This window comes from Oryza glaberrima, chromosome 10 (assembly GCF_000147395.1).
Source record: "Oryza glaberrima chromosome 10, OglaRS2, whole genome shotgun sequence".
Lineage (NCBI taxonomy): Eukaryota > Viridiplantae > Streptophyta > Magnoliopsida > Poales > Poaceae > Oryza > Oryza glaberrima.
In genome coordinates this window covers 11137146-11160157 of record NC_068335.1, presented here as the reverse complement: position 1 = coordinate 11160157, position 23012 = coordinate 11137146, and the positions used below count along the sequence as shown (strand labels likewise).

At 43.9% G+C, this 23012-nt stretch overlaps 2 protein-coding genes across 2 annotated transcripts; both read right to left on the bottom strand.

Moving 5' to 3' along the window:
• Positions 1 to 4173: 4173 nt before the first annotated feature.
• On the bottom strand, positions 4174 to 5599 carry LOC127752786 (probable glutathione S-transferase GSTU6). Its single transcript, XM_052278195.1, has 2 exons — positions 5267 to 5599; positions 4174 to 4834 (listed from the first exon to the last, which is right to left on the bottom strand). Exons 1-2 carry the CDS (start codon positions 5478 to 5480, stop codon positions 4434 to 4436), a joined length of 615 nt encoding a protein of 204 aa, XP_052134155.1. The 5' UTR covers positions 5481 to 5599; the 3' UTR covers positions 4174 to 4433.
• A 1178-nt stretch (positions 5600 to 6777) lies between these two features.
• Positions 6778 to 15501, bottom strand: LOC127785831 (disease resistance protein RGA4-like). The gene is made up of 5 exons (XM_052313207.1): positions 15212 to 15501; positions 13289 to 13765; positions 7857 to 7999; positions 7506 to 7769; positions 6778 to 7355 (listed from the first exon to the last, which is right to left on the bottom strand). The coding sequence occupies exons 1-5, from the start codon at positions 15499 to 15501 to the stop codon at positions 6778 to 6780; spliced, it is 1752 nt and encodes a 583-aa protein (XP_052169167.1).
• Between the last annotated feature and the right edge of the window lie 7511 nt (positions 15502 to 23012).

Genomic DNA, 23012 nt, shown 5'->3' with positions numbered 1-23012 from the left:
TTGTTAAATGATGTATGGTTGGATGTGGGATGATTGTTAAGGGTAGAAAAGAGAAAATTTTGAATTAGAAGTGACTGATGGGATAAGTAGTATTCCATTGTAACAAAGTTTGAGTCCTAAAGAAACAACTAATTTGGGACGGAAGGAGTATCATACTTACCCTGGACATGGTATTTCCATATTTGCACATACTTTCTTGGTACATTTGATCACGATGCCTGCGAGGTTATAGCTTCGAAACACATGTTGCAGAAATATGAATCATACACAATTTTTTTTAAAAAATCCGTACTTCGGTGTTTAGCTTAATTAATCACACTTGCCCTGGACATGGTATTTCTGTATATGCACTTCTTTTCTTGCAAAGTTGCAATATTTGATCAAGATGTCTGCAGAGTGTAGAAATGTAGCTTAGAAACAAATATGCAATAGAATTAGAATCACAGAATGGAAATGGCCCATCTAATCTAAAATAGAACTAACCTTTTTCCTGCAAGAAATGTTCTATGGACATAGCCATTGTAGTGTTCGCTTGTGTGCTCGCCTGTGAAAAAATGCTTCCATTAGGATCCTTGAAAGTTTGGAAAGGGAAGTTCTCAGCTAGTTGCAGTGAATTTTCTTACAAGCACATTACGCTGATGAAAGTAAAACATTTACTGGTTATAAAGTTGAAGTGGATATTTTGCATCTAGCTACATGTGCAGTTATTTGTGTCTATTCATGTGTGCACACCCTAAAACTAAAGAATCATCGATGTAAAACATTCTGGAACATTTGCATTTGCAGAAATTTGTGTAAAAAAGATAAAATTTGCACTATTAAATAAAAAGAAGTGAAATTTACATTACAGAATAAATTGTGTTGTATTTGTACTAATAGGATGATCTTTACTTTTGCCAATTGAACATTTTCCAACATCTATGACGTTGTGAAATTTTTATAATTTTACCATACCAAAACATGGGTGCATGTCAGTTGTCAACCTAAAACAGAGTTCGCTTTCTGGAAATGATTACTACAAAATGTTGTTTGCGTAATTGCCCCTTATTCCTTCTATGAAAATGTTAGCAAGCCCAACTCTCAAATTCCAACTCCAACTCTATCAGCAACAACCCAATACAAGTAGCAGCAAGTCCAAAGTACAGAGAGAAGGAAAAACTAGAGGACTCAGAACAGTTGCCAATGAACAACTGATTCAACAGTTTAAAAAAAGGGCATGTCAAGCACTGTGGACGGCATACCGAACATATATGCTATAGATCATAGAGATAGTCACATTTTCAGAATAATTTTCTCCTCAGTCCACAGTATTTTCTCGTAAACCTTAATCTCGACTTATAAATAACGTAAAAATACTTGTAATATTTGTGAACTGAGCGAGTTTTGCAGGAACAAAACTGGCTCGTCAAGGCGCTTCTCCCGTCACCTCTTAAAAATCAGGACTTTGTATGCTTGCTTCTTCATAACCGAAATGAACTATTAATTCTCCCGGGTAGTTTCAATCCACAATATTCGAGATTAAAAATTCACGATTTTTAAGTTGAAATTCACGTTTTTTGAACTTCAAAATACACTCTTCTGTGCTCCATCCGTATATAACGAGCCCATGTTTTTTTTTAAAAAAAATAATAGGCAACCTAATATAACTTTTGATTAATAACTGAACTAACATGTGTTGTTATTAGATTTGTACTTGAAAGTATTTTCCATACTGAGTTCGTTTCGTAGTTGTTGATAATTATGAAAGAAATTAATGGTTGAGCTCACGTAATACCTAATATTTTCAGACGAAGGTAGTAATTTCTAAGTGAATTTTAGTTTGGCTTGTAATAAAGTTTCGCTTTACATCCCTTTAATACATGGAGTATTTTTTTTAGAGAAAAGGTCACTAGGACCCTGCTTCTATTGAAAGCAAATATAGCATTTTGCCGGGGATTCCAGCTTACAAGTTAGAACTTAAACAAAAATAACAGATTTCCTTCAGCCAATGACCCTGCTTCTATTGAAGCAAATATAGCATTTTGCCGGGGATTCCAGCTTACAAGTTAGAACTTAAACAAAAATAACAGATTTCCTTCGGCCAATGACCCTGCTTCTATTGAAGCAAATATAGCATTTTGCCGGGGATTCCAGCTTACAAGTTAGAACTTAAACAAAAATAACAGATTTCCTTCGGCCAATGACCCTGCTTCTATTGAAGCAAATATAGCATTTTGCCGGGGATTCCAGCTTACAAGTTAGAACTCAAACCAAAATAACAGATTTCCTTCAGCCAACACTGGCTAGAGACACTACGGCAGCCGACACCAACATCCAGAACTCTCTCAGAATTAAAGGGATAAGTCTATTTTACACCCTCTAAGTCTTTAGCTTGTCTAAAGCACACCCCACAACTTTAAAACCAGACAGACATTTGACCCCCTCAAACTTTCAATACAGTGCAAAAGACACCCTCGTGTGGTTTTCTACACTATTTTTGCACATTAGGATGCCACCTGTATAGATTAGTTAGTCCCATGTATCAGTCCGGTCCTCCTTCCTCCTCTCCACTGTCTCTCTCTCCTTCGGCATGGGCGCATGGCTCATCCATTTGCCCAGCGAGGACCACCGCACACCCATCGACATCTCGTCCCTGACGGAGCTGCAGATTCGCCGCCTGCAAACACCGTCCTCCAATACCCATTCCACCGCCGTAGAGGATGACAGCCGCAAGCGCGCAACCAAATCGAGCTCCAGCACCTACGGCGGTGGTGGTGGAGGCGGCAGTGGGGGCGGCGTTCTCCGGCGAAGGCAGCGGCGCAGGGACGAAGCAACTCCGAGTGGAGAGGCGGAGCTCGCCGAAGATACATGCGCGGGGAGGAGCTCGAGCGCCATGACTACCGCGAGTTTGGCGCACCCATTCGTCGAGCTTGGCGGAAGCAAGCTCGAGCTTTACTCAATGAGCAGCGGGCACGCCTCCATCAGATTGTCTACGAGCTAGCTCTGTCATCGCTGGCTGCCTAGCTCCTCCTCTGCGATCGAGCTCCGTCTCCGTTGCCGTAGACCGGCCGGCGCGTTCTCCGGCTCAGACGCTCAGTCGAGTACTACTCCTGTCCTGCTCCTAGCCGTGCTTGTGCTAATCCGTCGTCTCCTGCTTGGAGGTGTGGAAGCCGAACAGCTTTAGCTTTGGGATTGACATGCTCATGACTGCAAAGATGAGTAGCTAGCAGCACAACGTAATAGCTTGCCGAGATTAGTAATAGTATACTCCCTCCTTCCCTAAATGTTGACTTTTTTAAACATGTTTGACCATTCGTTTTATTCAAAAACTTTTGTGAAATGTGTAAAACTATATAAAAGTATATTTAATAATAAATCAAATGATAGGAAAAGAATTAATAATTACTTAAATTTTTTGAATAAGACGAACGGTCAAACATTTTTTTAAAAGTCAACGACGTCAAAGATAACATTTTAGGATGGAGGGAGTTTATTAGTAGTTACGATAAACAGGAGAAGCATCACACACAAGTCACTAGAGACAGGTCGAGGTCTATATCGCGCTTGTGTCGGAGCTGCTTCTTCCTCGCTTCCGCCGACGACCGCGCGCAACGGCTTGGAGCTGCTACTTTCCTGCGACACCTCCTCCGCCGACGACCACAGCTGCTTGTCGGAGATGCGCACCACTGACCGCTCGACCCTGCCTTCGCAGTGCCGCTACCGCCGCCGCTCGTGAAAAAGTAAGATCAAAACAACCCAGCGATATGGGCTTGGCCCACATAATCGTAAGCGCTGACGTGGTGAAGGGTTGATGTAGCATCCTACGTGTCATCCACGTGTGCAAAAACCATGGTAAAACAGCCCAAGGGGGTCAAGTATCCGGTATTGACAATTAGATGGTGTATTATACCCGGTTTCGTAGTTTGGGGGTGTACTTTAGACAAGCATAAAAGTTCGAGGGTGTCAAATGGACTTTTCCCTATTTTAAATGTGGGTCTTCTGATCTTTGTGACACTTTCCCCTTCCTATCTCAAACTGTGGCCACGTTTCTATGAAAATCAGTTTCGCAGGCGCTCAAAACACATACGGCCAGTGGCTCTGCCTACAATTTAAGGCCTGTAAATCTCCAACTAGGTGGTGGATACGGTGATAAAGACTAAAGAAAACTGAGCTAGAGTTGAGAATAAGAGAGAAAATGATTTGCATAATTCTTTTCTAACTCACAACGTACCAAGTCATCAAGCGACTAACAGAAACATTTATTCTACACTCACAACCAAGTCAAATAAGCAACTAATTAATCTGTCTGGTCTCCACTACTTTTCAGCAACAAGCACATTATTTCCTCCAAATTAAGCAAAAACGGGAGTTTTAGACTCCTCTGTCCTAAAAAGAATCAAACTCTAGAATTTGTTTTTTTTGAGACGGAGAAAGTACGTCGCAATGCCGGCCAATCAGCTCTTTGAAGCCGCCGCCGCTGCAGCACCAGCGGCAGCCCACTGTGCGTGCCTCCTCTTGACGTACTCAACCATCCCGTCGACATCCGGCAACACCTTCTTGGGAGCGTCAAGCTCACCGAAGTGCTCCGTCCATGAGGCCAAAAGGGGGGTAATTGCAGCGTTGAAGATCTTGGCACCGGTGAGAACCTCGGTCGCCCTCACCCCAGGGATATGGGCACCCAGCATGATATCCACGAGCCCAACGGTGCCGCCACCGAAGAAGGGTTTCTCCTTTGAGCAACCCTTCAAGGCTCCCTCCAGTGTTTCCACCGCCGCGAGTATCTGCTTTATCCCCTCCGCCTTCTCCTCCTCTGTCTTCCCCTTGAACATCGGCGCCCATGGCGCAACAAAATGTACTGCATGCACATTGTTAGCCATCGCATGAGTGATTGCGAAAGGGCACATAGCCTAATAGTTGGAATGACATGAGTAATATCTCAAAGTCCTGAGTTCAAATCTTCATAGTACCCAATTTCATATTGGGTTATTTGAGGGCTAAGTTCCCTGTTTGATGGCTAAGTTCCCAATTTAAAAAGGCTACATTTATCCAGTTGGATATAGCGGCTGGGTAAAAATTACCCTTCTCTAAAAAAAATAAAAAAAAATCACATGACTGATTATCACCATTTACACGAGAGATTAAAAATGCTTGGACCAACTATGAGTCTCTGACACAAATTACTCGCTCCCTTCGTCTCAAAATACAGCTACATTCGTCCTAAAGTACAGCTACATGTTCAGATTTATATATAGGTAAAGATTTATTTTAGAACATTGGGAGTTATTACTTATAGATACCTTGTCATCGATGTAGGCAGCCCAAAAGCGAGCGACAGCCCAGTCATAGGGGTCGGCGGGGAGGAGGGCGGCACCGTCGACGGGGAAGACCTCATCGATGATGTACTCTAATATGATCCGCGACTCGCAGATGGGTTTGCCGTTGTGGATGAGCACGGGGACCTTCTTGTGCACCGGGTTAGAGGCGAGGAGGAGATCGCTCATGCCGACGAGGTCCTGGCTGAGGCCCTTGAGGGCGAGGGCGAGCTCCACTCTGGTGACGAACGGGCTCGGCCATGTGCCCAGCAGCTTCAGCTCGTCCCATCCGGCAATCTCAGCTAGCTCGTCCTAGTGGTCAGGGAGAGAAGCAGATAGGGTAATAATAATCTTAAAACACGTTGTGTTTTGGATTGTTGTGTGTTTTTGCTGAGTGTTTGGGTGGTTGATCGATCACGGCAATAATGGTGATGTTGACATACGGGACCGGACCCGGCATATTTGCAAACGAAAAATAATTTATAAATAAAATTTTTATGTAAGTGTTTTTAGGGATATAAAAGCAAAGGCTGAAAAATAAATTTCATTGAAAAACCTTTAAATTAAATCTAAATTTAGGGTCAAAAATTAAAACTTTAACTGATAATTAAGCATAAGCATAAGAAAAAAAAAATGAGGCCGGTGATACATGCTGCTCGATTTGAACTGTAGTCACTGCTGGATGCATCATCCGTGATGTCTGCGTGCCAAAATCCATCATCATCCGTGATGTCAGGACATGTCTTTTGCATCGCCACTTTAAAAATAGAGTAAATTTTATATTGGGCTACAAATTTTGACCAAGATTTCATAATGGGGGGCTAGGGTTAAATCAATGTTTTCACTTATCACCATACATCTTTACATAAATTTTCAGTTTGCACTAGAGGTGAGCAAAGGGAATGTGAGAAAACTTCATATGATTTACACATGGATAACTATAAAAGGCAAAACATTTTATGTTTTCTTCTTTCTTTTTAGTGTGAGTGGTAATTAACTATTTTCTATTTTATTTTTATTCATTGCTTCTTTTAATGTGCTCAACCCTAGTCCAAAGTGCCAACTAGTGCAAAGATACGTGGTGTTAAGTGAAAAGGTTGGTTTGGCCCTTGCCCATTGTGAAACTTTGGTCAAAATATATGGTGCAATGTGAAATTTACTCTTTAAAATATTCTAGCCGATAACTTTTTTTAAGCGGACTAAAAGTACCGTATAAAAATAATTTTTTTAAGATAATAGAATAATATTCCAGCCCAATTATTAAATTGTATTCGAGAATCTCTATCCAAAGTTGGTAAAAAGGTGCATGATCATTAACTCAAATTTACGACATGAAATGTACCTAGTTAAGACCTTGTTTCGGGCCTTTCAAGAGCATGCATGCCAATTTTCTCACTCCACCCGCTATCTACCATCCTAGCATTCAAGTCTATTTTTTCCTCTCCTCCCGGCTCCTTCCTCCTCTCCCGCATGCACTTTTCCTAGGTCATATATTTCTAGGAAAATCGTAAACAAATAACTTAACCCTACTGATATCATATATTTCTAGAAAATGAGAAATAATTATTAGCAAGTATATGCCATCGAGATGGCCATCCATCAAGCCGTCACATTCTTCCAGATCCAAGACTTGCAGCAGTTTGTATTCCTTGAAGTCCAAAAAATCTCGGCATACTTCACCAGAGACCGTGAGAGACCGGAGAAGAGAGAGATCATTTCTCTCAAGTCCGATATTTGCAGCAGCGGTGCTACGACATTGGACAGAGAGACAACGGACGGCGTACTGATCAGGCAGCAGGAGCATCTCATCCTCGCCGCGGAATATGGTGATGAAACCCTCTGATATGGACCTGTGCATGATGAACTCGAGCATCATCCCAGGCAGTTGGCATGTCTTCACCCCTTTGTTGTTGCTCACATCGACGGGCTGGACGATATTCTGGTCCATGAGCATCTTGAAGCTCTCGACTGCACTGTCACCGAGCCGGGGGTGAGGCTGTCTCTTGACAAGCCCTTCAGCCAACCATCGCCTCAACAACCTCTTCCTCCTGATCGAATGGTTACCTGGAGCAGAAATTTTACGATCGTTGAGAAAGTACATGCAGATAAAAATTTTAGTATCTTTAAGGTATCTAGTACCTGGAGGTACCAAGTTTGTCATTAGAAAATAGTGTAACTTTCAGTACCTACTTAAGGAGGGTAAAATTACCATACCTAGAAACATGCCAAGATATAGCAGGCATGCTTTGGCAGCATCACCAGACAGGCAGGTGTAGCTCCTGGTTAGTACCCTTTGCATTCTTGCCAGGGCATTGCTGTTGCTCTTGTTTTCCAGATGGTGACCAAGGTTGCTGCATACATCACTGCAAGTGGGCCCTGTTACTGTACCTTCTGACAGCAAGAACTGGCCTACGCAGATCAGAGCTAGAGGTAGACCATCGCATTTCTTCCGAAGTTGTTCTGAACCTCTCTCCATGTCTGGTGATCAATCCTCAATAGAAGCACTTTGGAAGAACAAACCTTTTGAATATTCAGTGTTGAGTTTCCCCATTTTGTACACATAACCTTCTGCAGTGCTGCATGCATTAGCTATGGACTGGATATTCGTGGTCACCACTATCCTGCTGCTGACACCGTCGTCCGCAGGGAAAGCATGCTCTGTATCACACCACAGTTCTTCCCTCATGTCATCAATCACAATAAAATACCTACAAGAAAAGAAACCAAGAAAAGAGGAAAATTGTAAATGGAATTGGCTCTAGCACATAAATCAACTTATGTATTTTGAAGCAAAGCAATGCTGAAAAGTAAAGCTAGCAACAATCTTACATCCATAAGAATTAAACGACACGGCAAAATCTTACTTGAATTATTAAGAGTAAATTTTATAGAACTACATATACTTTTACCGAGTTATTACAGAAGTATATAAAAGTATAGATTTAACAATAAATTTATCACAAAACTATAGGTTTAAAGCAAAGCATTGTAAAACTACAGATTTAGTAATAAAAGTATCACAAAACTATAGGTTTTGGATCTAAATCCTTGGCACTAATGTTATGTTTTAGTTATAAACGTTCAAGTTTGGTGATTGAACTGACGCTAAACATAGTTTTGTGATAAATTTATTATTAAACCTGTAGTTTTAGGATACTTCACCTTAAATATATAGTTCATTGATAAATTTGGTGTCAAATTTATAGTTTTGTGATATATATCATCTTAAATTTATAGTTTTATAATAATTTAGTATGTAGTTTTGTGAAATTTATTTAATTATTAATGATTCCTCTAACTAACTAGATTTTACATCACAGCACCGAAACCACAAAGGACTGACCCTAGTATTGTTGTGGGACCCATATTGTTACTTTTACTACTAATAATACATATGGGAGACTACATGTCATTTGTCATCGGTTTTGTCCAATTCCATCGTTTGTGCATGGTCTGTTGTGTGCATGCTTGTCTCTATAATTTTTGCAAGTACTTCTATCTATCGCGCATTAAAAATGTATGGTTTTTTCATAGTCTCTAGGAAGAAAAGGGAAGTATGCCAGAAGTTCTCTGAAAAACATCTAGCCCTAGTAAGGTGGATCCTATCTATTTAGGAAGCTGAAATATCTGTTCCATACATCCTAATAAAGCAAGTATGGAGGGTAAATAATCATCATCCAATCCTAACTCAGCTTTAAAATTTGTGGGAATTTTAGGAGCAGATGATTTGGATATAGATGAGGAAGTAATTTCAACCAAAATAATCCTCAACCCAGTCCGTGACTCTACCATTCCTTTCCTAATTTACTGTCGCATCCACCATCTTGCCCAGCAAAAGAAAAGCTCTGTCTCTCTCCCTAATGCTTATGCTTATGCATGGTATCAGGGAAAAAGCACCAGACTCAATATAATTTTCTCCTCTCAAAAGTGCAGCATACTCAAAATCTCATTTACGAAATTGGTCAACTATCAGGTAGCTAGCATGTTTTACTGCTTTGCATGATAGGTAGCATCATTGCAAACCAAGAGTGACAGAGAAGCAGCATAAATGACCAAATTTGCTTTCTTCAGGTTATTTTTGTACTAGTTTGGTCCATCTTCTCTCAATGGTTACTGCTGCCAATATCATACTCAAAACAGTAGGAAATACAACTACCTGCCCTAGGATGAATATGGGCTGTCAAATGATTTTGATCAAATGGGTCATATTCTACTATAGTACGCCTTAGTATAGGGAAGTATAGGATTTTTGGCAGATAAGTGAAATTTATTCTTCCCTGAAAAAAAAAGAGCGAAATTTACTCTTAGAGAGATCAGATTCTAGAAATTAAGAAAACTGCTAGTTCTTATCTCTCTTATATAGTTTGCAACAAAGGAAGCTTCCTCATGTAGGGCTTGTTCATTTAATCCCGAAGAGAGAGGTATTGGAAGGAATTAAGGGGGAATAATTCCACACCACAATAGGTGTGAAGTAAATCCCCTTCAAATCCCCCTCAATCCCCCCTATGAGAGAGATTAAACGAACCAGGCCTTAGCTATATCATCACTAAGTTACAAACATTATGATAGCAGAATGAATAAATTAGGCTATGGATATGCACATTTATTTGAAAGCTTGAAACCACATGTGTATGCTGTTATCACAATCTTTGGCCCTGACGAATTGGTAGCGTGCAACCAAAACAATACAATACAGTGTTGTGTTAAGACTAATTCTGATGAGAGCCGTTTTCTCATCTTGTAGTGCTCCCACATTTCCCTAGATCGTCAAGGTGAGTTTCCACTAAATTTCTGAGAAATTGCAGCCACCAGTGGAGCAACCAAAGGAGGAACAGGGCCAACACAATACCCAAAAGTATTATAGTTCCCGTGACACCAATCCATGCTATTTCAGCGAGAGAAAGAAAAAAAATACAGCCTAAAATGGCAACGGATAGAACAGAAAACCAGAAAAGAGATCGAAGTGCAAGGAAGCAAGTTACCCTGTTCGTCCCCATGTCTCGGCCAGCGGCGAGCAGCACGCCATCGCCGCCTGATCTTTCCCTCACCTAAGTCCTAGGAGGGAGTTAGGAGTAATTATGAGTTTAGAGGGATGAGGCTATTAACTGCTTTGTTTGGTTGGGAGACATGAGAATTTTGATAGGATGGGATGGGGGATTGAGGAAGAAACTCCCTCCTTTTCAATACCTGGTAGGGGTGGTAATTGAGAGGGAATTCCTCCTTTAATTTGCCTAAACAAATCTTAGCCATCCGTTTTAATTAATGACCTAATCTCCAACTAAAATCCCTATCAATTTCCACCACCTCTACCAAACAAGGTATTGGGATTAAAAATCAAATTCCCATCTTAATCTCACCATCAATTCCCTCGTGTAAACTCCCAATCCCCTTCTCTCGAGTTGCCAAACAAGCCGTAGATCCTTCCTAGCAGGACATGACGGCTAGCGAGGATCCGTCAACTAGCGCCGGCGGCGGCTGCTGCGGCTTACTGCTGACCCAGTGACAGGAACTCGAGAAGCGCAAGAGCCCACCAAGGCCATACAACTTTTCTTTTAGTGTAGGCTCTCATACGATGGCCTAATCAGATAAAGAAAAAGCTAAATTTTAAAATTTCAAACTTAGTTTTGAGACTGATTTTAAGATATTTTCAACGTAATTTCTTTTCAGCATTGACTTTTAAGTCACCAAGAACACATATATAAAAGTTTTACCTAAAAACTCATTTTTATTCTCTAATAAGCCGTTTTGGCTTATTAAAGAAAAAGCCAAACGATGGGGCCTGTAGTAGTTGTCGTGTCGACCTCATAGAATAAGCCGAAAGTAAAGGAGGACTAGTTTGCCCCTCTCTTATGTCTGGTAGAGGGATGAGTCTCATTTGCATTACTATACTTTGACATTAGTCATTGAGATGTGAACTTGCTTACATGTCAGAGGGCAGTATTGTAGTGGATCTGTTTCCTGAAAAGAGAGACTTGAGGTTATTTTTTCCAATTGGTTCGTCTAATTTGTTTGGAGATTTGTGCCCTAACTCTTCCTCTAGATTCAGCGATCAATGGTAGCCTGACTCACTTGGCGAGTTACGGTTTAAGGTTCAGAGTTAAGGTCAGGGTAGGAGGAGTTCCAGCGCGGTGGGGTAGTGATGGGGAAGGAGGTGGAGATTGGGTTGAGGTGAATAGCGATGGCAAGACCGAGTGAGGGAGGAGGGAGGGGAGAGGGAGATGCTTGCATGAATCTCAGAAACGATCCAATGGTCTAGAATTCGGAAGATTTGTGAGGTTTGTTTCCTATCAAATGTCAAATAAACCGTCCTTTCAGTTTTCTTTTTCCTTTGCCCTAATGGCTCTCGCTCTGTCTCTGCCTGCACCGCTGAATCCTAATAGGTAGTTACCGTCACTGATCTTCGCACTTAGAGGGAAAGCTGACTGGAGCTTCAGTTTGCAAGATTGTAACTTCAGTTTGCAATCGCACATAGATCACGATGCATATGAATTTGCAAGGTTGTAACTTCAGTTTTTAGCACGGTTTCCCATTTTGTTTCTCACCAAAATTTTGAAATTTCGATCACTACTAGAAAAGGCATTTTTTCCAACACTAGGTTTTATTTTTCCAGGCATGTTAAAATATTCCCACATATACCATTTGTAAAAGTACCAAGAGACCACATAGATCTAGCTCCGCCTACGAAAAACAATTTCTACAGGCAGGTCTAAAGACGTCCGCCTGTTAAAATCAGGACCCTATTGATCGAGCGGAGCTCACAATGACTAAGTCTCACGCTCTCCTCTTTCCTCACCCACGCCTCTCCTCCACCGGTTCCCGTCCCCTCTCTCACCACACCTCTTCCTCCCTTACCCTCCACCGCTTCCCCTCCCCGATTCCCCTCCCCTCCACTCCTCTCCTCGGCGGTAGGGCGTCGGCTCCTCCCCTCCCCTCCAATCCCTCTCCTAGATCCGGCCGGAGGTGAGGTCGGCAGCACCCCATATCGGCCGTGTCCTGCAGCGTTCGACAACATGGAGGAGGGGCGGCAGTGGAGGCTCCACTCCCCTTCCCCCCTCTTTTATCCCCTCCCATCCCTCTCCAAGATATGGCTAGAGGGGAAGAGGTCATCGACGTGTTACATAGCCACCTGCGAAAATTTATTTTTTAAGCGGCCATTTGTCCGCTTATGAAAATACGTGATTTTCACATGACTTAAGTTGCGACATGGATGGTGGATAATCGCTTGTGAAAACCTATTTTGTCCACCTGCAAAATGCTTTTTTCTAGTAGCGGGTGTCACAGAAATTTCCGGTTTCATGAATTTTCATGCTTATTGGACCGAAATTATTTGAAATTTTAATAAATTTTGACTGAATTTTAATAAACATTGAACAAATTCATAAAAAATTAAGAAAATAAAAAATGCGGTGAGACAATGACTTGTGGGGTGGTGGGGTGTGGAGGGGGAGGGGAGAGTGGGGCCAGGGGTAGCAAAATTCGTTCAGAAATAGCATCTCCTTTTTATTTAACTACAATTTTGCTATATATTTGTCGACAAATTTTCCCCCAAAAAATTTGACAGATGTAATTACAGTATAATCGTAGTGTAATTACACTGTAACTTGCATGTAATTACACTGTAAATATAATATAACTTGTATGTAACTTTCAAAAATCTCTCCGTAACATGTTATTTCGGTAAAATGGAGGTTGTAGGAATAAATTCTTTCACATATATGTGTGCTGTGATTTTTTTCTTCCTCACCAAAATAAATCTTGTAATAGATCTAACGATTCAAAATTACGTGAAACTTACATATAAGTTACACTGTAGTTACATGCAAATTACAGTGTAATTACATATACGTTACAGTGTAATTACACTATGATTGTACTATAATTACATCTGTCAAATTTTTAAGAGAAAATTTGTCTATAAATATATAGGTGGTCCCTTTTAACTATGCATATATATCAGCATATGCATGTATTTAGCGAATGATGGAAGTAGTTCTCACCTCTTGTTACGCAAGTGTGTTCTGAGACGCAAGCTTAGATGCTCAACGTCGGCCATGTCGTCGTCGTCATCCCTAACCTGCGACCCAAACTTCTTAATCAGTATCTCCTCGAGAACCTCCTCGGCGGTCTTCTCCGCCGCGCTAACCCAAACCATCGGGCTGAACTGCCCGCCGCCGACGTCGTCGTACACTTGCTTGGCGAGCGCGGTCTTCCCTAGGCCACCGAACCCGACGATGGAGATCACCTTCTGCCGCCGCTTCTTGCCGCCCTCGGCTTCCTCCTCCTCCTCCTCCTCCACCATCTCCAGCAGCTCCCTCCGGGGAGCCTCCATGCCGACGAGGTTACGTCGGAGAGCTGGCACCGGCTCGGACATAGTAGAAGACTTCTTCGCTGCTGACGGTGGTCCGGCGGCGGCCACGGGGCCGGCGTACTTGGTCTTGAGCTCGTACAGCCGGGCCGACTCCTCCCTGAGCGCCCTTGTTAGTGATATGTCCTAGAGGCAATTATAGAGATGATTGTATCACACACTATTTTTACATATTTATTCGACTTTGTTCCTTGAAATAGATAAACTCATTATTGGTTAATGAATATGTGATTCTTTTATGAGACTCTTTATGTTATGTGTTGCTATTTCTAAAGGATCCCTGATCAAATATCATATGTGGAACAAATATTTTTAGATGATCTGCACATGTATTAATTAATGATTATGTCTCATGGATCATGGTATAGAGATACCAAATTAATAATATGGACATATGTTAGTGAACATGTTGTTGAATAGACCCAACATGGGACACTGTAAGAGCCATATGATATGTGTTGTGTCATCAGTGATCTCATTTAGTGTTGGTGTTGAATCCTTAGACATGAGATTATCATGGTTCCCAACATGTGTAGTAGCTTACTTAGGGACTGCTAAACGCTACTTCGTAATTGGGTAGTTATAAAAGTAGTTTTCAGGTATGCTATGAAACATGTAGTGGGATATGAATAATCAAGATGGGATTTGCCCCTCCTATGGAGAGATATCTCTGGGCCCCTCGATGTTATAGATTATGGAAGTGCATGGCCATGCCAAAGGTGATTGAGGGGTCAATCACAAGTTATATAATCTATCAACAAGTTCGAGTGAATGATTAGCTATTAGAAGATGGCACATATCTAGCCTTGAGTTTAATCGATATCGTGAGGCAAAGGGGTTCATACAAGTATACACTAGAGATTCAGCTGATATGATCTTTATGTATGCCCGGTGGGTCAATACGTTCTGCTAGGGGCCGCTGTTGACGCGTGGACCGAAAAGGAGTTTTCGGGTTACAACCGAGTATATATGAACCTACAGGGTCGCACGCTTAATGGGTCGGAATAAGGGGATTGGATGGAGATCCAATATGAGCTTAATTCGGATAGGGATCCGAATAGGAGTCCTACGGGCCTTGGAGGCCCGAGTGATGGATCCTATATATTCGTGAGGGGTGTGACCGGCGGAGGTATTGCATCACGTGAGAAACCCTAGCCGTCACTTCCTTCTCCGAGCAAAACCCTAGCCGCGCGCAGGTGCTAGCACATCTGCGCGTGGCGTTTCGTCCCTGTACGTGTGGATACCGGTAGAGGCGTCGCTGGTTTGCGGTGCTGATCGGCGTGGGAGAGTATGGCGAGGAGAACGCACGAGGAGGAGAAGGTCGAGCCGGTGCGATCGACTACTTCCTCTACATCAACGCGCGCTACTTCGCGAGAGTTCCTTCGACTTCTTAGCGTTTTCTTCCGCAGCGCAGCGCGTCGAGTGGTAACGATCTATGATCTAATACTTGCATAGTTCCTGATTTACGCGATAGAAAATTTTGTTTTATGCTATCGTAGCCTACGTGTATCCTAACAGCCCTGACGTCGGACGCGAGCCGAGCGGCGCTGCGTGCCGCGAGGAGCCGTGGGCGGCGGTGAGCTGGTCGTAGACGAAGCGGTCGACGCAGTCCTCCATCTGGTGAGCCAGGCGGCGCGCCTTGTCGACCCACACCGCCTGAACGACGGGTCCGGATCCGTGGCTGGCGGCGTGGACTTGGATGGCGGCGAGCATCATGTCAAGCTCCGCCTTCACGGACTGGACGTCTCGCCGGACGTTCTCCTCAAGGCTGTACCTGTCGCGCGCGAGCGCGTAGAGCGTCGGCGCCAGCGAGCTCAGCACGGCGCTCACGATGGCCGTCTCCATGTGTGTGCCTCAAAGAGACTTAATTTTGATCGATCGATTGCGCAAGTAGCTGTGGCTCTAAACTAATTGATCGATAATGCATGCCAAATTGCATATACATCTGTTCTGCACTAAAACTAAAACCTCTGTCCTATATAGCAAGTGTCTTTAAAATTGGCAGATTTTACTACATCATACTTAGAGCAGGTACAATAACTAGCTATAAACCTAATATATCGATTTTAATAATGAGCTGAAGGAGAGAGAAGATAACAGCGGACGACTGTTTAAAAGTCGGCTCACGCTCCAAGACAAGCTTGAGAAATACTAGTAATTCAATGCCATGCAGTGCCACTTATCTTAGGAGAGAGAGCACATGGCACAAGCTAGGAGGAAAATAATAGTTTAAACTAAGAACAATGCTTTTATCATTATACTATGAATACTGATGTGGCAATATTTGGAGTAAGCATTGGGCTGTACTACTAGACTTGCTCTTACCATACATGCATGTCATCTAACCCAGGGGTTGAGCGTATTGGAGGGGACCCCTGCATCGCCCACGCGCAGGCGACACGGGGGGCGAAACCCAGCGTCGCCGCCCCCTCCCTCCACCCCTCCCTCATCTCGCCACCGCCGGAGCTCACCGCCGGAAAGCCAGCCGGCGAGCTAGGAGGGCCGCGGCGGGGCCTTCTCCTGCGGTGGCGTTTCCTCTCAGGCACGGGGGAGGCGGCGAACGCTGGCGGCAGGGTGTGGCGGCGCGCGAGCCTTCCCTCCAAGGAGGCAGATCTGCGAATGCTGTTGCCAGATTTGGCTTGCCCTAGGCTGGATCCGGCTGAAGCGGGTGGTGGCAACGTGACGGAGACGGCGTGGCCGGCGGCGGAGGGGCCTGCTGCGGGACTGGATTTTTCACATTTTGGCCCTTTTGAAAAACTTATTTCGCAAGTAGACCCCTAGAAAAACTTATTCCAGAAATGGTCCTTTTTGGGGCACCAGAGTGGTTGGCGCCGTCGTCCAATGGGACGGCGCCAGCCTCTCTGGCGTTGTCTCCCTGCTGACGTGGCGGGGCGATGCTGAGGTGACAGGAGGAGGGCGCCAGCATGGCTGGCGCTGCCTCCCCCACCCCCCCGCCACCCCAGCATCGCCCCGCGACGTCGGCAAGGGGACGGTGCCAGAGAGGCTGGCGCCCCAAAAAGGACTATTTCTGGGATAAGTTTTTCCAGGGGTCTATTTGCAAAATAAGTTTTTCAAAAGGACCCAAATGTGAAAAATCCAGTGCTGCGGGACAGCTCGCGAGGGCGGCACACGCGTTGGCGGAGGTAGGCGGCACCCGCCGTAGCCCCCTCTCTGGCGGCGGAGGTGGCGCAGCGTGACTCGGTGGTGGAGGCAGCGTGGCGCGAGATGGCTCGCGAGGCCGTGGAAGCCGGCGCATGCGAGGGGACGCCCACCATCGCTCTGTCCAGTAGGGCCGTCGGTAGTTGGGCGCATTGGCGTCACCGGCGCATGGGTGAAGCCGACCTCTCTCTGGCCGCCGTGGCCTCAGCCCCTCCCCCCACCACTGCTACCACCTCCACCTCCCTTGTTATAAAAGTTAGTTGATATAGCGGAACGACAACTAACCATTCCGATCGCTTCAGTCATTGATCACCCAAGACACGCCAGATGACAACACTGGAACACACGATATTTGTTAACGAGGTTCAGCTGAAGCCTACATCCCCGGGGCTCTGATTATGGGCGTTCATCCCCAACCAATATAGCTTCTAGCCGCTACAAGTCCATGGCCATGCCGCCATCATCTCCTTGCGTGTCAATGCTACATTGTAGTCGCCATGGTTACATTGTGGTGCCCTCCTCTCTATTTAAGAGAGATGCCGGGTTACAGAGTCCGACTTTAACTCCACCCCCTAACACCTATTACAATTCCAAGTCCAACTGTAACCAAATAGGACTAGTATATTCGACACCTATTCTAACATCCCTTCCTGTCTCTTCCTCCCTTGCTTCTGCTTCCTTGAAGCTAGTTGCTGCTCTGCTTTGCTGTTGCTCCCTTCCTTCCTCGCTTTGCTGCTCTGCTCACCCCAGCTCTCCTCTTTATGCTGGTGGTAAAGTTGGAGATGGTTGTCGCAATTGCAAGGGGTAGTTTCCCCCGAAGCCCGACGGCCCTTGATGGAGATGTGGCCTCCGCCATAGAGCTCCTCTTGAATCTCATTGGAAACATGGATGACACCGATGTCTCTGATGCCCATGTCTTCAACTTTTGGTTCCTCTTTCGTCTAGCCAGACCCCCATTCTTGATGCTGCTCCCTTCTATTGGCTGGTATGCTTCCAGGCCATGGTCGTGGAGTCTTTCGGTGGATGAGGAGAAGTGTTCGTCCGTGAAGATGGTCCAACTTGTTTGTGGTCAAGGCTCTTTGGCCTCACCGGTGCTTCAAGTGCCCTATGTCTTAGTGAACCTGTCATAGTGTCGAGTTAGGAGCGGTCTGCTTGCCCTCTATTGTACTAGAGTCTCAGTTTTTAGGCAGATTCGGAGCTACTGCATCGGGTTTAGCTGATTAGCTAGGCAACGATAACACTCAACACTTTCACTCTGTTTTCCTGGAAGGTCCTGCACCTTTCGAGGGAGTCTCGGGCGAAAGCCCTGCCTAGTATTCTAGGATCGGCGACATCGACGCCTGTGGGTGCCGTATCCTCATTGAGGATGTTGCTTTGTTGACTCTCTCCCACTTTGGGTGAAAAACTAGTCCATTATATGGGCAGGCATTGCAGCGGCTCCTGTTGTTGCTTCCCTCCTTGGAGGCTTCGCCTTGAAGGTCTTGCTCTTCCTTCGGTCACTTTCGTGGTTTATAGTCGTTTTGCCACAGGCTTTTTGCTTTGTCTTATGTGTAGGGTTTTGCCGGTTTTTCTATAGCAAACTGTGCAGTTGTATGGTTTTTGGGCCTGGTTTCCTTATAAAGAGGGCCAATTCTCTTCTTATAATATCCGGTAGATCTCCTACCATCGATTCTTATAGAAAAAAAACTACATCATACTTAAAGTTGTTTGTGTGTCATGGTTGGTAATTTGCTTAAGGAAATTTTTAACACAATTAATAAAGATGGAAATCTTTTAAAAGACAAAATTGGCCCTCCTTCCAGAAAATGAAAACCGCTGCCTCGATCCTATGGCAAGTGTTTTTTTACGATTTAAAATGCGTTCCAAAAAATTAAGAGTGTTTGTTTAGTAGAGTAATGGTGTTCCAAAAAATTAAGAGTGTTTGTTTAGAGTAATACTATTGTACCAATGAAGGATCCAGGCAAATCCTATTGTACCAAATTGTTTGATATACATGAAATTTCCGTTTGTGATTCAAAAAAGAAAATTCTATTGTGTATCTGCTGGGCTTGCTCGGGCGGTGGATCCGTATCTGCACCCAATCAACCTCCCATTTTGTAAGCACCCATATTGGTGTTGGGATAATAGTTTCTTCCTTCTCGAATCTTAATTTCTACTAAACTATTTAAATGTAGAGGAAGTATATATATCCATGTACAACTATATATATATGGCATAGGGCTTTATGTAGGATCAAAACACAATAATTAAGCCAACCAGAGGGGGTGAATGGTTGGTATACCCAAAAACCCAAACTTTTTGCGTTATTAAAAGTTACCCTCAAATTTGACGGATCGTGGTGTCGAAACAAGGTTTCGGCAATACGAAAAGGGGTGGCTATCAAGCAGGAAAAGTGGATGGGTTTGGAGACAAGGAATTTTATACAGGTTCAGGCCCTCTCAGTGAGAAGTAATACTCTACTCCTGTCCGGGGATTGATCTGCCGAGTGTGTTATTGATCGTATGATCTAGGAGAAAAGTTATGCCCCAAGAGGCATCCGGACCCCTCCTTATATAGTGAGAGGAGTCCGTATTACAACATACAGCCCATATTCCTAACGGAATAGGTAAGTAAAGATAAAATACAATCATAAACGATTAGGATCCCGGGTATTTCCTTGATACAGAAGTTAGGAATATAACCCGGGCCCCTTAAGGATATTCTATCTACATATGGTACCCCTATACCCAGTCGGATATACATGCCATGTGGGTATGGGGTATCCATAATCTCCACAGTAACCCCTGAGACCTTTATAGTCGACGAAATAATCTTCTCTTGAAGTCTTCAAGATGATAATCCGAGTGCTTCAATTATTCCTGCCTTGGTCTCCCGAGTACTTGAATCAAAGACTGTGAAGGGCTAAAATAAAAAATCAGGTGCATCGACTAGATGCACCTAATTAGGTGTAGCCCCCGACTATGTGATTAGTTGAATAAAACTAAACATATAGTCAAGGTATATTAAACATCCATCTGAGTGGATTTAGAACTGAATTACCGAAGTAATAATATAACTTGAGTATGTTCAAAAGGCACAAGTAGGTCCGAGTAAAAACACTCTAAAGATTTGTTAATCAACATATATGATAAAAAATCCGAGTAAAAACTCTTAAAGGATTTATCAAAAGTTGTATAAAAAATGATAAATGACAAGTCCAAATAGCATAAGCTATGACCCATGTCATTATTGAATTAAGCATATAACATGCCAAGAGAATGACCATTTTAAAGTAATCACCTCAATAAAACCCGAATAGCTTTGTGGCCTAAAAAGACAACAAAATTAGTATAACACTTTTCTATTGGGTACCTTTTTATTTGCATCGTAGTAATTCCAAAGAATTATCTAACTAATTATCTAACTGCGTCAAAAAGGATTTTAACAGCATTGGGCTATTCTATCGTGAGCAATTCTTGCCAAAGCAAAAATATATGCCTAAGTCCCTAAGGATCACAACCAGCCACGCCGATAATGACATTGGGCTGAAAATACTAGTAAGGCCCAGGCCCATTAGCATTTTCTGATACCCCAGCGAAAGAACTGCTGAAAAAAACGCCGCTTTGTCTTCCCCGCCGAGATTTCCTCCCCTTTCCCCATTCTTTGCTACAGTACAGCAACCACGCCGGCGAAAATTAGGGCTAGCAAATCCACATCAATCCACCTCTCCCGAAGCTTCATGGGCTTGTGAAAATCTTCCGCACAATCGCCACTACAATCCCCCTTTCATTCGCTGCTGCCCTCGCTCCAGATCCCGTCACCCATCTCACATCCATGGCGGAGGAGAGAGAAAGCTTTGAGAGTCAATGGGCACCCTCCGATGTAACAGAAGAGAACTTGAAGGAAATGGTGGCGCACGGTGTTCTTCCGGTGAAGGAAATCATCGGTTGGCGTGCGGCGAAGCATTCCCGACCCCGGACACACACGAGGTTGTGGTATTCTCTCATTTCTTCTATGGTGGTTTTTCTCTCCCAACTTCGAAATTCTTCAAGGGAATTCTTGAATTTTACAGAATTAGTTTGCATCATCTCAACCCCAACTCCATCGTTCACATCGCAAACTTTATTCATGCTTGTGAGACCTTTCTAGGGATTAAGCCTCATTTTGCCCTATTCCGTCGCATCTTCTTCCTGAAGCCCCAGCCAAACAAGAGCAAGCCGTGCGTCGTTGGGGGAGCCGGTTTTCAACTGAGGGGCACTTTGAGCCAAAAATATTTTTCCATGCCTTTCAAAACATCCAATAAGGGTTGGCATGCAAATTGGTTTTATGTACAAAATCCTGAACCAACACTTCCCGAGTACTCTTGTCTTCCTCCAACATATCAAGATACATGGAACTCGCTTCCAATGGGAGATGAAGCTGCTCAAGCCTTCACTTTGCTGAATCGCATGCTGAAGCTCAAGGAACGGGGTCTGCATGGGGAACAAATCACTCGGCACTTTATCAAGAGCCAGTTGGTGCCTATCAAGGAAAGATCCCGTACTGCCTTTGAGTTTGATGGCAAGAATGATGCCAATCGCGAAGATCCAGAGTCTCTTGAATTTAAGATTATGAAAGAGAGGATGTATAAAATTTTCTCATCCAGCATTGTAGTTGACTACTCGCACATACTTCCAGTGGTGCCTTATCATGCCTTCAACCCTCCTCCTCTGGTAAGTATTGAATCATCCGATCTTTCGCATAACCTTTTCCATCTTTTGCAATGCTAGCTGAAAATTTGAAATGTCATATGTAGGAATTTTCTCTGATGAAGTCCGACCCTCCAACCACTCAGCGCCGCTCTCCTCGCCAACTACCTGGTCAAGCTAGTGGGGGTCCAAAAATTCAACCATCTGCTCAATCAAGCAACCCAAAGCCAACTGATCAAATAGGCTCCAGGAAGTGGAAACTGCTCCTAAGCGACGATGAGGGCGATGACGCTGAAAAAGCCGGCAACAAAGAGGCGGCTGGAAAACAGCCAAAACTAGCTAACCCACCAAAGAAGAAGACATCCAGTCGTCCGATACCCAAGATCAGAAAGTCGTCCAGGTATGAGTCAGCTTATAATCTCTTCTTTATTTTCAAACAAGCATCATTCAATATAATGTTGATAGTACATCTTCAATCTTCAGAAAACCATCTGACATCGATCCATCTGGAAAAGACCCCAATCCGACTAATAAGGAGACTGGTTCTGCTACCGCTGATGAAGCTGGGCCAACTGAAGAAAACCGCTCGGCTGGCAGTCAGTCGGCAACTGATAATGTAGAAACCGGAAACGAGCCCCCGACTGGAAACCAGTGCCGAAACCAGTGCTAATCAAGAGCCCCCGACTGGGGATCAGCCGGGGAACGATCAAAATAAGGATATCCCTGAAACAGAGGAGCAAGCTAGCATCCCTCCCCTGAATAATACCGATGCTGGCCCAGAAGCCAGCTCATTTGATAAGGTAGAAGGGCCTACTCGTCCACCGCCAAAAATCATAACAGGTAATGAACCTCCTAGCATATTTATATTTTGAAAGTGTTCTCCGATTGCTTTATCGTTCTCTGTATGCATGTAAAGGCCCAGTAATTGGCGACGAAGAAGAAATCCTTCGGATCCGATCGGCTGAAAACTCCCGACCACCTATCTTAGTCAAATGGTTGGATGACGAGATGCAGCTGCAAGGCATAGTTATCGACAAGCAGAAAGTAGACGAGGAAGTAGCCCTACTAAAAAGGACACTTACTCAAGCTACTCGTCTTGTAAATGTAAGTATCCTGCATATAGTTTTACTTATCCAATCGGCAAATCGACTGAATTGAGTAAACTTGTATTGCAGAGAATTCATCTTCGAAACGAAGCAAAAACCGCAACCCTTGAGAAACTGGTCCCTCATCTTGGAACTTTGGAAGCAACTAGAGCTCAACTCCATGAAACTAGGGAACTAGCCAGGAAAACTGAACACGATCTCAGGAATCGGATTGCTGAGCTTCAAGATACCAACTTCGAGTTGACTAGTTCGTCAAAAGGTAACATCTGTCCTTGCTCAATTCATTCTGAGTTGGTGTTTGTACTCAACTAACCGCCAAGATGTACAATAGTGCAAGCTGCCAAGATCACCGAGCCGGAGAAATGGATCAAAGCTCTTGAAAAGGACAAGGGTGATCTCACAAAGGAAAGAGACTTGGCCATCA

Bases quoted from the DNA above. Each gene is read 5' to 3' on its own strand.
- LOC127752786 (XM_052278195.1), bottom strand. From the start codon at position 5,480: ATGAGCGATCTCCTCCTCGCCTCTAACCCGGTGCACAAGAAGGTCCCC. The intron at 4,835-5,266 runs GTAATAACTCCC...ATGTGCATGCAG, and splicing joins CGATGACAAGGTATCTATAA to TACATTTTGTTGCGCCATGG.
- LOC127785831 (XM_052313207.1), bottom strand. From the start codon at position 15,501: ATGGAGACGGCCATCGTGAGCGCCGTGCTGAGCTCGCTGGCGCCGACG. The intron at 8,000-13,288 runs GTGAGAACTACT...CTTTTCTTGTAG, and splicing joins ACACACTTGCGTAACAAGAG to GTATTTTATTGTGATTGATG. The intron at 7,770-7,856 runs GTTATGTGTACA...ATTGATCACCAG, and splicing joins TGCATGCAGCACTGCAGAAG to ACATGGAGAGAGGTTCAGAA.